This window comes from Sprattus sprattus (assembly GCF_963457725.1).
Source record: "Sprattus sprattus genome assembly, chromosome: 4".
Lineage (NCBI taxonomy): Eukaryota > Metazoa > Chordata > Actinopteri > Clupeiformes > Clupeidae > Sprattus > Sprattus sprattus.
Window position 1 is genome coordinate 19,320,754 of NC_137923.1, and position 14,776 is coordinate 19,335,529.

General features: G+C 39.9%; 2 protein-coding genes across 2 annotated transcripts; one reads left to right on the forward strand and one right to left on the reverse strand.

Moving 5' to 3' along the window:
* Positions 1 to 8,387: 8,387 nt before the first annotated feature.
* On the reverse strand, positions 8,388 to 9,817 carry jund (JunD proto-oncogene, AP-1 transcription factor subunit). Its single transcript, XM_080838146.1, has one exon. The coding sequence runs from the start codon at positions 9,628 to 9,630 to the stop codon at positions 8,749 to 8,751; it is 882 nt and encodes a 293-aa protein (XP_080694272.1). The 5' UTR covers positions 9,631 to 9,817; the 3' UTR covers positions 8,388 to 8,748.
* A 2,223-nt stretch (positions 9,818 to 12,040) lies between these two features.
* On the forward strand, positions 12,041 to 14,708 carry pgpep1 (pyroglutamyl-peptidase I). The gene is made up of 5 exons (XM_080837886.1): positions 12,041 to 12,168; positions 12,686 to 12,738; positions 12,976 to 13,092; positions 13,237 to 13,469; positions 13,710 to 14,708. Exons 1-5 carry the CDS (start codon positions 12,138 to 12,140, stop codon positions 13,900 to 13,902), a joined length of 627 nt encoding a protein of 208 aa, XP_080694012.1. The 5' UTR covers positions 12,041 to 12,137; the 3' UTR covers positions 13,903 to 14,708.
* Positions 14,709 to 14,776: the final 68 nt, after the last annotated feature.

A 14,776-nucleotide genomic window follows, 5' to 3' on the forward strand; every position in this document is an offset into this window, starting at 1 on the left:
CATATACATACATGCATGCTCACACACATACACAAAACCACAATTACACTCACGCATGCACACACAAGCGCACACAACTCATAGGAGAAACCTACTCATACACACACACACACACACACACACACACACACACACACACACACATACACACTATCTGTATATTCAGACCTTACATACAATAGCTGTTTAAATGTAAAGGGCAGGCACTGACAGACTGACTTGCTGAGTTTTCACAATTATACACAAGTTGCAATGAATGCACAAGTGTGTGTGTGTGTGTGTGTAGAGGTTTGCATGCATGTGTTGTACAGATGACAGTGTGTCTGCACTCTCCCAAAGAAATTCTGAAAAGATCTCCCTAGGGGCCCGTTTGCGTCAGTCCTCTCTCTCTCGCTCTCTCTCTCTCTCTCTCTCTCTCTCTCTCCTCCACTTTCCCTCTCTCTCTCTCTCTCTCTCTCTCTCTCTTCCTCTCTCTGTCCCTCTGTCCCTCTTTCTCCCTCTCCCTCTCTCTCCCTCTCTCTCTAGGTTTAGCATGGATGATCCGCAGTCAGTTCACTCTTTTTTTTGTATATTAATTGAATGTGAATCACATTTAAATTCAGGTACCGCCACAAACGGACACAGAGATGTGGATGCAGGTTCAGCCTCCTCATGCTGTCTTTCTTATTAGAGTAATTACTACCGACTGGACAACAGTCACACAGTCCAGTGTTTTTCTTGGACATTCCCTCAGTTGAACCCAGTGTCCTTCGTCTATGGCAAGACACAAAGAAGCCACTACCCCTAAAGGGAAGTCATAGGATCTTACACAGTCTTGGACTCTCTTTATGGACAAAATTAGCCTCTCTTGGTTCAGGCTATTTTCAGCTAATGGGGATCTCTCTCTCTCTCTTTCTCTCTTTTCCATCTAACTCTCTCGCTTTCTTATTCTCTCTCTCTCTTTTTCTCCTGCATAGATGACATGTTGTTTTAGGGTATGGACGGGGGGTTTAGAATCTTTGATTAGATCATGTTTCTATGGGGACGTTTATGTTTGTGCAAATAAAAGATTTGTGATAGTATTCACGCATTTGCCAGTGAAGGCCATGGTCTATCGAAGGATCATCCACTCTCTGGTCTGACTTCCTTTTAAAGCACAACCTGCAATCAGTCTCTTTTTGTGTGTATCCCAAACTATTATCATGAAATAAAAATATAACATGAATTTTAATATGAATATTTTTAATATTATTTAATATTTTAATATAATATTATTAATATTACCTAATATATATTCTATATCAGAATGATGTTTGCTCATCATGAAGTTGTTTTGATTTTGATTACCATTTTGTTCCTTACTGCAGTGGCCAATGCATAAATATTCTTTCATTAACATTTCATAGTTTCTGATTGCATGGGATTACATGGCCATTTCCCCCTGCATTAAGCTATTTCGGACCGGATGGTTGGCTGTGTGGACATAAGAGTAATGCGTTAAAAACCCACAGACACATATGTTGATGAGAATAGTCGTAATGACGGGGAGCATACGCTGACGTGTCGAGCTGCCATGGTGAGCAGAATTGGAAGGTTGTTGCCATGGCTGACAGTGAAAAAGGAAGAGAAAAAAAGAAAGAAAAAAATTAAGGAAAAACACTATTTTGCTCTCGCTTCACAGAGCCTCTATCATCCTGCCTCTCCTAAAGATAGAGAAGGCAAGAAATGAATAACGAGAGGGAAAGGGAGTGTGTGTGTGTGTGTGTGTGTGTGTGTGTGTGTGTCTGTGTGTGTGTGTGTGTGTGTGTCTGTGTGTGTGTGTGTGTGTGTGTGTGTGTGTGTGTGTGTGTATGAGAGAGCGAGAGAAAGAGAAAGAGAAAGAGAAAGAGAGAGAGAGAGAGAGAGAAAATAAGAGTGTGCGGGAGACAGAAGGAGAGATTCCACCTTCTACTTGATAAAAAGAGAGGGCTTTTTTCATTGCTGCCTTGTCATTATTGTGACATACGACAGGAGCATACAAGGACACTGCAGTGCAATAAGAAAAGATAATATTTCAGTTGTGTGGGGCATGGTCCCTTAGCTTCCTATTTTACATTGAAAGAGCCAACAGAATACAGTTAAATAGCAGCATACACATTAATAATGACAGATAATAGTATAATTTATTATTTCTTTGTTCACGTTCATGATTAACATGGCAAAGAGGACCCAAGTCCTCCAAATAATTAGATAATTGCAATAGTACTTATATGGAATAACACATTTATGAGGCTTTTATAATAATAGAATACAATGATATGGTCCAGTTTTAATCAAAAGTGTCATTTGCAAATTAGCATGCATCATGTTGTATTTATGGGGAACATTAAACAGCCATCGATATGGTTGGTCATTACCAGGCAAACACCCAATCTACACCTCATTGATAAAATGAATAAATTAAGTAATGGGAAAAAACTTCTTTCTCTCAGGGGAATTACTAGCCTCTGAAAATAGACCATATGGTTCTGACCTGGAAAAAAAGATTAAAAAAAAAAAAAGATTTAAAGGCACCCAGTGCAACTTTATGTAAACATTCATTGAAAAATAAACATTCAATTTCTAGTCTTTTTAACACGTAGTAAGTTTCAATAACTCCATACCATTACATATCGACATTCAAGGAGCAAAGATGAGACGTCGTTGTGTGGTGAGAACTGATAGAAAATCGTAAACAACAACAATCGCCGGTGGGGAGAAGCCATTTTTCCATTGACTGGAAGCCTGCTTTATTTATTGTAGGTTACAAAAAATAAAGAAAATGGCGGCGATTGTTGTTGTTATAGATTTTCTATCAGTTCTCACCACACAACGACGTCTCATCTTTACTGCTTGAATGTCGGTATGTAATGGTATGGAGTTATTGAAACTTACTACGTGTAAAAAAGACTAGAAATTGAATGTTTCTTTTTAAGCCTCGAAAGTTGCACTGGGTGCCTTTAAAAACCCACAGACAGTAAGCTTGTGACCTTCGTCACAGATTGTCAATGCAGCAAGAGGCTCTGGCACCACAGACAGGCCCGAGGAAGACTGTTCTGGTATTCACCCTGGGGTGGGTTTCTGTTTACATTGGGGTGGAATTTGATTTTCACTCATCACTTGATCTTGCATTGTAGTCATTCAGCTGAAAGAAGAAAGTAATTCTAGCACCAAATGGGTCTGTCATTCCCAAATACACCCCTTTCAATTTGACTGAGAGTTAATATTTTTCATCCACAATTTGTTTTATGTTAAATTAATAAAGCCGTGCAATTCAGAACACAGCCCTAAAGACTATCCTTCTTGATTGGCTATCAGGGAGAACATCTTTGTAAATATGGCAGCCCAAATTGTCGCCATGACTTGTTGAGTGCACTGCCCACACACACATCGAGATCTTTGAAGACTGTCCGCCGGGACCATCTCTTAGGAGTCTGAAAGAGTACTTAAGCCTACATCCCATCTGGCTGGTAACTGGAGTAAACATTTGCTTCCTTCCCATAATGACACGGTCTGGGTGATTCTCCGCGCCTCCGTGATTTACTGTAGCTGTTGTGTAGACAATCCATTGTAGCCAACCTCTGCAAACGCTAGCACTTGTGCTGGCCCTGCATCTGCCACGTTAACTTTATACAGTACTAATGGGGCAACTGGGGACTATTTTATTTACATTTGACGACATAAATCTCTACGGAATCTCTAGTAGCCTACACCATTAGCCTAAAATCAACTATGCGTATTGTTGTTGCATTTATACTTGACGATAGTAGCCTATCCATGCACATGTGCTCGCTGTTATAAAAGCCAGGTTGAAGTACTTCGAATAGCCCTGGCCTCTTCTGATATTTAAGCTACTGCATGTAAGAAGAGTCTAGGTATGAGTCATCATCAGACAGCAGTCGCCATGGATTCTTTAACTGGATGCAAATTATCCAGGTTAACAGCAGGCTATGTAAATTATGATAATAATGGCTGGAACTGTGTCAGCTCTGAGAGGCATAATGACAAACATGTTTTAATAGACTACATGCATTTTGATAAAGGCAGTAATGTGTTTTAGCTTTGAAGTAGAATTATTATTATTGTAGGAGATTTGGGGAGTGTGGCCATGAAAGACGGAATTGTTGTTCAGGGTTTTAAACAGAGGGTGACGCTCTACTCAACTTTAACATAGTCACCTTTTTACCTTTTGCAAAAAACAAAAACCTTCAGTGTGGTCTATGACTCCCTCTATTGGAGAGTTACATGTAAGACATGTGGCAGTATGCATACTTTAATTTGCCCAAATGTTGAATATACAGTGATTGGAAACAGCAATGCATCAACACAGATACTGGAATCTAACACCACTCCTCTGAAGCCAGTCCTTCACGGTAGAGGAAAATAGAGAGTCAGAAGTTACAAATATTATTAAAGCTTATTAATCAAGAAATTGTGTGCCAAATCTAATTTAGACCTTAAGTGAATTAAGTAGGCCCATGTAGTATGTAAAGCCTACACGCTGTTGATACTAGAATTTCTGCGAAAACCAAAACAATTAATCTGATGACAGCCAATCCTGGTCAATGTCACTTTGCCTTTTGCATTTCCAAAACTAGTAACTGTACTTAACTTTTCTACAACTCTGCAGGGCATCCCTATTTATATCCATATGATGCACTAAAATTGATATTCATTCTTATTCATATGACAATCGTGGGCATCTCCAGCGTGTAGAAGTCAATTGCCACGTTTGTCCAACCTAAAAGCTAATTTGACATGCGCTGCTACAGGACATCACAACACTTACAATATGAACATATACCACAACTAGGACAAATAATTACATAATTATATCAGATGACAATAATTACCTATGGTTACCTTAATAATAATAATAATAATAACTAGAAAATGCATTTCCTGAAGGAAATACCAGTGCATGAAATGCAAAGGTTAAGAAAGGAAGAAGAAAAGAAAGAAGAGTGAAAGAAGGAAAGAAGAAAGGAAAGAAGAGTGTAAGAAGGAAAGAAGAGTGAAGAAAGGAAAGAAAAGTGGAAGAAGGAAAGAAGAGTGGATGAAGGAAAAAAGAAAGGCAAGAAGAGTGGAAGAAGGAAAGACAAAAGGAAAGAAGAGTGAAGAAAGGAGAGAAGAGTGGAAGAGGGAAAGAAGAAAGGAAAGAAGAGTGAAAGAAGGAAAGAAGAAAAGAAAGAAGAGTGAAGAAAGGAAAGAAGAGTGGAAGAAGGAAAGAAGAAAAGAAAGAAGAGTGAAATAATGAAAGAAGAAAGGAAAGAAGAGTGAAGGAAGGAAAGAAGAGTGGAAGAAGGAAATAAGGAAAGAAAGAAGAGTGAAAGAAGGAAAGAAGAAAGGAAAGAAGAGTGTAAGAAGGAAAGAAGAGTGAAGAAAGGAAAGAAAAGTGGAAGAAGGAAAGAAGAGTGGATGAAGGAAAAAAGAAAGGCAAGAAGAGTGGAAGAAGGAAAGAAAAATGGAAGAAGAAAATAAGAAAGGAAAGAAGAGTGGAAGAAGGAAAGAAGAGTGAACAAGAGTGGCTCTGGATGAAGAGATAAAGAGAGAGTGAAAATATTGAAAAAAGGAGATAAAAATGGAGTGAAGAAGAGAGATTGAGTGTGAGAGAAAGTTGACAGAGAGAAAGATGGAGAGATGGAGAGAAAAAAAAATAGAGAATGGATGGTGTCTTAATGTTCCTAGTTACAGTTAAATTGAGAGGGACAGAGAGAGAAGAGGTTCTTTGGATTTGGCACAGGTGTCAGTGAAGCATACTAAGGCAGAAGGCAGTAACTTCTATGTTAAAGCTCAGTGGTATGATAACAATGGAATAATGACCCTATTAATTAATCAGTAGTAATACTATTTCATTTATCACAATTACCAATACAATGATTATCACACACACACACACACACACACACACACACACACACACACACACACCATTGAATTATCACATTAAGCACATAAAACAATGAACTTGAATTGTCACATGAAACACATAAAACATCTATGTCAGTCCATTGGGGTGTGTGTGTGTGTGTGTGTGTGTGTGTGTGTGCGTGTGTGTGTGTGTGAGAGAGAGAGAGAGAGAGAGAGAGAGAACGATAGAGAATGAGGCCCATTTTCCCCCTCCACATGCCCCCGCTCGCCAAGCGAAGTTACCCGATTTAGATGCACCTTTTTCGGACTAGCCACAGGCACTGGGTGGGGGAATAGCCCGATAGCTTAGCATATCTGCCATGCAATTCTAATGGTAATGCTACCTAGCTTGGTATGCTAACTGTCGGTAGCCTATACATCGTGAAATCAACCAAAATACTGATGTCACTGGCTTTAATTTGATAATGGCATGTTAGCAGTACATTTAATATCAGTACATTTGTTTAATTACTGCTGATATTTTACAAATACGTCAAAAACTCATTTTTGACCAAACTTGAAGTTACGGTCTTTTGCCTTAGCACGGCAGAGTAAAGCACAGGTGCAAGCCAGTTTAAAGACCCTATTATGATGTCATAATGGCCCAATGTAAGTCAATGGGAGAAATTTATATTCGTTTTTCTTTAAAATCTTAAAAAGTCTAAAGTTTAGAAAAGTGAAAAATACATAGCATAAGTGTCGTTTACAAGACCTACGCGACAAAGTTTGAATGAAGTTTCTACGTTAAGTGGTTCGGGCTGAATTAATCGCAGAAAAAGGTAACAAGAATAAGAAGAAGAAGAAGAAGAAGAAGAAGAAGAAGAAGAAGAAGCCTAGGAATAACAATACAGGGCATTTCATGCACTGTAATAATATTTGTATTATGGGGGGGGGGGGGGGGGGTGTTTGTTAGTAGTAGTAGTAGCAGCAGCAGCAGTAGTAGTAATAGTAGAAGTAAAAGCAGTAGTAATAGTAGAAGTAGCAGTACTGTTGTTATTATACATACACCATTTTAATGAGCTATAAATACAAAAACAGAAAAGACAAAACTGTCAGGTTCTGAATTTGTCTGGAGATTAATATTCATGCAGGATGTATAGGTCACTCGTTAAGAAAAAAGAGGGAGCAGAAGTAAGATATGTCAGGGGTAAAGAGCAGTACAGTACAAATGCCCCTCAGGTATCTGCTGTTAATAGGTTAGTAGTTGGATGGACACCTGCCAGGTGGGACTGTAGTGCTGGTTATTATCGGGGATACAGGTGCAGAGCCATGGAGAGCCCATGATCCAAGTATTTATGATCAGTCATACAGAAGTTTTTTTATCTGTTCTCTTTTTGTTTCGATTGTTTGTTTGTTTGTTTGAACACATTTTATAATTTGTCTTGCTCCTACTGTGTCATGCAACTGTGTCTGGGAATAGTGGAACAGGATCCATATGGCTCTGGTCTGCTCAGCTTTTGAGAGTTAGTGTTCAACATTCGTTTTTAATCAATTATTATGTGGCTATTAAAAAGCATAACTACATAAAATTTGCAATTGTCCACCTGGTTTTAATGGTCTTTGCTGTAAATAAAAGACCTGATTCTAAATAGATTCCTCATAAAATACATATTTTTACAGTGGGATGGGAAAACAAATTGGAAGCAATTTAAGAACTGTAAGACGGCTTCATTTGGTCTGTTTGAGCAAAGAACCAACATGTACATCTGCTAAGATGTCTTTCCTTCAATGATTCAACATTAACGTATGTAGTAGTACTTTCTTTGAAAGTTTCCAACTGATAATGACTAATTGGGCAATAAATAGGATGTGTGGATAAGTCAAAATCTTTATTTGGACTCAGAAGTTTAGACCATCCCTGATTATTGCTGAGACAGACATGCTTTGACGCTAGGGGGCATTATTGTGCATTTATGCCTTGAATAGAGAGGTTGAAAACGGTGCTCTTCAATTCCAGTCCCTTCTCTAGGAAAGATGGGTTTCCTAAGAGTTGTAGCCTACTCAAGTTCTGATATTAGTTTAGCTGGTTCTGTCTCTCTTTTCTGTGTGTAATTGAACCGAGACTAAGTCACAAATCTATCTGTCATTTAAGTGATATAGGGTCTTGTACAGCAAAACGAGTTAGTTAAGTTTTGAGTCCCAGGCCAAGTTTCCACCATTCATTTAAGCAGGCATAGTCAGACACTGAGATGTTCAGGATGTTTAATGGACCTATAGTACACAATATCTCATTGGAAATGTACACATTTCGTATAATGTTCGTATATTCATCAACGTGAATGAATAACACTTGAGACAGAACACAGAAGCCACATCAGAACATCAACGAAATAAGACAGTGTGAATATTTGAATAGGCCTATATATATATATATATATAAAATACACATTTGTCATTGGTTAAGTTCTCGAAGACAAGTAAGGCATTACACTGGGACGACATGCATGGCATCCTTGTGTTTTGAGTTGCACTCAGTGAGTTTGTCTTTTCATGCAAAATGTAGCTGCTCATAGTTTATTCACGTCATAGGATTCAAAGACATAAAAGATTACTGTTATTGGACTGGTGACTTCTCCCTCCTAACATAGAAGATAAGATATATCTATAAGAGAATATCTGTATGCTACAAAAGCTCTGAAAACATACATTTCCCATCATGTAGGCTACATAAGCACCACGAATGAAATGTTCACTCTTGAAATCCCTGACCATCGCTTAACGTGAAGTCCTGTAAGCTGTAACGAGGAAACAAAGGCATCTAACGTCATTCAAAGAGTTTTGGTTAGATGAGAACTCCAAAGTGTCTTGGTAAGTGAATGCGTGGGCTTGCCCTCTTCGCCCTCAATACGCTTGAACTTGATTTGGAAGTAGCTGACAGCCATTGTTCACATGGTTCATGACCCTCTGTTTTAGCTGGGCAACTTGCTCCCTGAGTAAACCCGCCGTCGACGCCAGCTCAGTGTTCTGGTTTTTCAGGGATTTCACCTTGTCCTCCAGCCTAGATATCCTCTCCAGCTTCCTCTTACGACACTTTGAAGCGGCTATTCTGTTACGGAGCCTTTTCCTCTCGGCTTTGATGCGCTCCTGAGTGTCCATGTCGATGGGCGAAAGAGGCGGACTGTCGCCAAAGCTATGAATGTCCGGCACAGTCTGGGGTTCGTCCTTGAGTGACTGGAGTCTTGTCTGCGCTTGTTGCTGCGCGCTAAGGGGATGCGAGGGCGGTGGAGGAAAGGGAATGGTGTCCGTGGAATAATTCACTGTAGTGCCCAGCGGGCTACTTCCATAGGTGTTTAGGTTCGTGTACACCGGCAGGTCGGTCTGTAGGGCTATGGTTGTGCCGGCACTGAGTCGGCTTACGGGAGGCAAGCACGGTCCACCGTTTAATTGGTTCTGCTTGTGAAGGTCTTCCAGAGCTTTCACGAAGCCCTCGGCAAATTCCTGTTCATCGCTCACAGGTGTCTTAGGGTAGACAAACTGAGAGGTCGGTGTCGTCGTGACCATACCGTTAGATTGTATAATCAGCCGCTCCAACTCCGGCGACGCCAGTTTCAGCAGATCCGGAGAATTCAGAATGCCTTCGGTATCAGGCAGATCCTGCTTCAGGTTGGCATTGCCTTGATCTTCGGAGTTGATATCCTTCTTCATCATGCTGTCTTGAAAGTAAATGCTTGAAATTCCTCTTGTATTATTTAGCACATCATCAGGATAGAGGGTTGTTTCCATCCTATCCCCTCACATGGAATGTGTGGACCTTCATGCAGAAGTGGTTGATCTTCATTTACCAGTCACGAAGCAGATGGTTCCTTTAGGTGAATCTTTTATCATATAACCTGTAGAATGGTAGGCTACAAGAACCCGTTTTCCGTTGCCGTCTAAGCAATCTCACTCAAAAAATATGACATATGTACACAGAAAATATTCTTCTATATCCTTATACGATATGTCTAGCACGGGCAACGATTTCAGCAATGGGCGTTAATAAGCATCTGGAAGTTTTCTATTCCTAAAAATTCCATTATGTCATTTCAAAGCGCCCAGATTGGCCAAAAATGACGTTTTCTTCCGGTTTAATTTGAATAAGGGGCCGTACTAGCTTTTATCGCCATGGAGAAGTTGGGTAAACTGCAAACAGTGCGGTGCATTGTGGTTTGATGTAATAGAAACGTAGGATGAAATGCGAGTGAGGGTGGGTGAGAACAACCCATTTCTTGGCAGGAAGCGCTTTCGAAAACACACGTTAAGGCGTTTCAGTTAATCTATGTTCTCGAAGCCATTTTTAGAAGCATCCGTCTTTTCTGGAGATCATATAATAATTGTGGTGTAGTCGAAGCTTTTATATTCAGTTCAGTAACATTGTACTGCTGCCATTATCACAAATGATTGGCCTCAGTAGGCATATCAAATATTGTCTTCATTTACATTAGGTAGCCTTCTTAGAGGGCAAATGTATGTCTACAAACTGACATCACTGTGATAAGTTAGCACACAAATGGGCATCTTGAGCATCATTTATTGTTACACCAGGTTTTTATTGCTATTAGCTTGACTGTTCTCTCCCTTATACGTCGCTTTGGACGAAAGTGTACCTGCTAAATGACTAAATGTAAATATGTGATCCTATAAGACAACTTGTTAATTTATCTATCCATAGTTAATCCATTAAGTAATTAACCAAAAATTACATTAGAATGATGATTGGTTTAATGCTACCTTTCCTCCTGTTAAAACAGTTGCTTAAGGGGCAACACTGTGATTGTATCCTTGCCTCAGGAACATCAGTGGCTGAGACTGTCCTCCTGTTACTATAAATAAACAAGGAAGCATAAGAAAAAGCATATCGCCTTGGGAAGCTATGACGTCTGTACAGCGACTGCATCACAGAATAGAGTGGGCATCATTCATCGCCATAGCAACACTGACATGGGAGTCTGACGCAGATGCAGGTGAATGGAGCCATAAAACACAGAGAGAGGAGGGGTGAAAAGGAGGATTAGAAGAGCTGCAAAGCACAGAGCCGTCTATGGAGAAAATGTGTGGGTGGTTCAGGATGCAATTTTTTCCGCCATCTCTGGGCAGAAATAGTATTCAGAGACTGTGTCTGTGAGTGTGCCTAGGAGAGGAGAGACAGAGAGCACAGCAAAAAGGGTGCAAATGATCGGTTCAAATTATTTTAATTAATTAGAAACATCTTTGCCTTATTACCAGTTCCTTTTCATCATATACTATTCTTAAGAGACTGATTAAACCAATTAACAGCAGGTTAGTTAGTTTAGTGATATATGTTGGCCTTCTGTCTTGCGCTGTGTTATGGGGATTGCCCTGACATTACATTCACAATGGGTGAGTCATAATGATATGGGAGGTAGCTGGCCTACAAGAGCAGGAAAAGGCATTTGTGGACATCACAGCAACAAAAAGTGCTATTTCCCAAACACAGGCACGGACAGCACCCCCTGGAATACCAGCAATCAAGCAGGTTTAAACTGGATGTATTTGTGAGCTGTCTCACCTATTGGATGAAATAAAACAAACCTGGTCTGGATGACATGTTAAAACATTCTTAGGAATAGTGGTACCTGCAAGCTACTTAAGTCGTGTTGTTTTCCTTAAAAACCTGGATTGTGTTCAATAGACAGTTCTGGTTCCTTAATGTCAGTAAGAAGCATGCACATGCATGCATGCATGCATGCTCTATTTGTACAGTCCTCAAACCCTAATATACCACACCAAAAATGCCTGCAAACATCTATTTTGTGAAGGCTACTATCCGTTCCTGTTTAAAGTGAAGAGATTTACCTCTGTTAACTCAAAATGCATAACCTAAGATCATGAATTTATATTGACAGAACGCATAATGGTGAGTGATTTTATCAGCCTTTTAGGTTTTGTTTCTACCTTCATTTTTGACAGTGGGTTCCCAACTATCAGCTATGTTTTCACATCATATTGGCACTCATGTAGGCTTAATGAGAGGTTTTCAAAAAGTGAAGACCAAAACAAAATATTGCTTATGTTTTCAGTTGACAGGGTTTCAAGAACGGTACAGACATGCCATTTCGATAGGTGGCGATAATGTTCAGTCATGTGTTCAAGTCCGGGCGTAATCAGAAGAAGAACGCCGATGGATGAGACGGACGAATCTCGTACAGAACACAATACAAAGTTGTTGTTGTCGGAGGGAGTGAGAACCGGAGAACGAAATTGTTCTGCAAGTCGCTAGTCTACATATTATGGATACAAAGAAAACTGTTATTGTGACAGGTAGAGTTTACATTTCACTGCTAATCTTACTTTAAGTTATATGTCTAGGTTGTATCTTTGTGGAGGGGAATTAATGAATCACTTGGCTAGAGGAAGTAGTCGATCGATTAATCGGTGGATGTTTACGTAAATAATCGTCCACTCTAGCATGTCATGATACGATTTAGTACATTACTTCGCTGAACCTATGTGGATTCTCTTATTTTCTATTTACTAACACTGAAAAAGTTCGAATATGTTAATGGCCCACAAGTTACTTTTGTTATGTCGCGAAGGTGACAGCACAGTATAATTCTTCGCTAGAATTGTGTGGTGAAGTTACCTGTTTAGTAACTCAGCCTCGCGGCGGACCCTGGGTTAATCTTTAGACTAAGCTTTTGCTGATTGCGCATCTTGTTAACACTACAGACTCTAAAGGGCATCGGAAGACTTTGAGGCTGTCATATAAAAAAGTATCTGAAAGACTTGCATTGTTGTGTTGCTGGAAAATATCTGTTGATAACTATTTGTTTTGCAGGATTCCAACCTTTTGGAGAACATAAAGTGAATGCAAGCTGGAGTGCGGTTCAGGTTAGAGAGCCACAGACACCTCGCGTTTCAAAATAAACATACACATGCTAAACATAAAAAACGAATTTCCCCAAAAAATCTAACAAACTTCACAGCCTTATAGCAAACAATAATTAGTTATTAAGTTATTTATTTATAAACAGTTGCACATTCCCTTAAAGAAGGTATACATGTCTCTGGTTTTGAAAATGATTTCACTGTAGACCACATTTCTGCACTTGTCACTGCTGTGTATAGGAATTAGAGAACCTTGGTTTGGGTGAGGACATTAACCTACTGGTGAAGGAGATCCCTGTGGAGTACAAGGCTGTCAGCAAACTCCTTCCATCACTATGGAAACAGTATCAGCCTGAGGTAGGAGGCTATACACCATATGACACAATCCTTTCCGTCTTTGATCTATACTGTGAAATAGAATATGCGCCTGGCACATTTATTATTAATTCAAGGAAGTGTTCCACTCCAATGTTTCCCCTTTTTTCTTGTTTTGTTGAAAAGCTGGTGGTCCACGTTGGTGTCTCGGGAATGGCCACCTCCGTTACCCTAGAACAGTGTGGGCACAATTACGGATACACCCGCCCGGACAACTGCCACTTCTGTCCAAATTCTCAATGCTGCATTAACGAAGGCCCTGATTGCATTATGTCAGTCATAGACATGGATTCTTTGTGCAAGAAAGTTAACTCCTCAAGTCAAGGTGTTGCTTTTTCTGTGTCAAAGGATGCTGGCAGGTACAGCCTGAAAACTACTTACAGTCATGTCATGTTTTATATCTAGCCTTGCTTGACAGTTTTTCCTTAGAAAGAACGGTCTTGTTTAGGCCACTTAATCTGCATTGTTTCGTTTTGATGAATAGTGCCTTTTCTAAATTGAAAATGGAATAAAATACAGACTACACAGTTAACTGATTTTCACTCTCACAGATTCACATCTAATAGTAAATCCCTTTCCAATCTCTTTCACTATGGCAGATACTTATGTGACTACACCTACTACACCTCACTGTACCTTGGCAACCGCAGGTGTGCTTTTGTACACGTGCCTCCCTTGGGGAAGCGCCACAGCGCGGAGGACCTGGGCCGAGCCCTTCAGGCAGTCGTCCTGGAGATGCTCCAGTCACTGGAGGACCAAATGGACCAGGACCACTGTCAGGACGGACACTGACCCAAGACTGCCAGCCTAAAGCTTCACAGAGTTTTAAGACTTCAAAAGACCGTAAAGAGTTCTTTGTAAACACAATGAGGTGCTTCTCTCTACTTATATATTCCAAAACAGCACAATCCCCATTGGCCAAGGTCACCAGCCGTGCCTGTCTTTTGAGTTTGCATGGCTCGGGACAAGCAAGTTATGACATTTAATCTGTTGACACAGGCTACTTTGACCTTTGTTTATGCTAGAGATGTCATCTAGAGAGTTGTCACATAGTCTCTCTTGACTAAGAAATGATTGCACTTTAAGGATCGGTTTATTTAAAGGCTCGAACATGTCGTTGCTATGCTACAGATGTACATTTTTGTCTGTTGGCCTTGTGGATTGTAGGTGCAGACTCCAATCGCATTCATTTTGTGGTGTTACTTAATGCCAAAAGATTTGCGATTTGAGCCTCATAGTAGTTCCGTTTTTATATTTTGTACAGTAAAGCGTCTCATTTTATATTTCTTTGTCACCTAGATACGGTCATTGTCATCTAGCATCATAGATCTTGGTGTTGTAGTAAGATTTTGAATAAGGACAGACTGTGTGACCACGTTATATGGTGACGACTGGTGTTGTCCATTCCACAGCTGTTGTTGTCATGGAAGCACTTCTGTATAGTGATCACACTGAATAGACCTTTTAGCCACACTTAAAAGTCTTGCTTGCCAATGACAATAAGGTTTTATTGAGATTCCATTACTGTTCTGGGGAATTACAATGAAGCGGTTATGCAACTAAATGTTTTGGAAAAGCATATTTTGTGTATGTATTTGTGTGTTCAAAATCATTCAATGGTTATCATTCAAAGGTTACTGTGATTTTCTTTTGTTGATGTAGTTAT

Excerpts from the sequence above, each read along its gene's own strand:
- jund (XM_080838146.1), bottom strand. The coding sequence starts at position 9,630 with ATGGAAACAACCCTCTATCCTGATGATGTGCTAAATAATACAAGAGGA.
- pgpep1 (XM_080837886.1), top strand. The coding sequence starts at position 12,138 with ATGGATACAAAGAAAACTGTTATTGTGACAG. Across the intron at positions 12,169-12,685 it reads GAAAACTGTTATTGTGACAG|GATTCCAACCTTTTGGAGAA; the intron begins GTAGAGTTTACA and ends TTTGTTTTGCAG. Across the intron at positions 13,470-13,709 it reads GTGTCAAAGGATGCTGGCAG|ATACTTATGTGACTACACCT; the intron begins GTACAGCCTGAA and ends TCACTATGGCAG.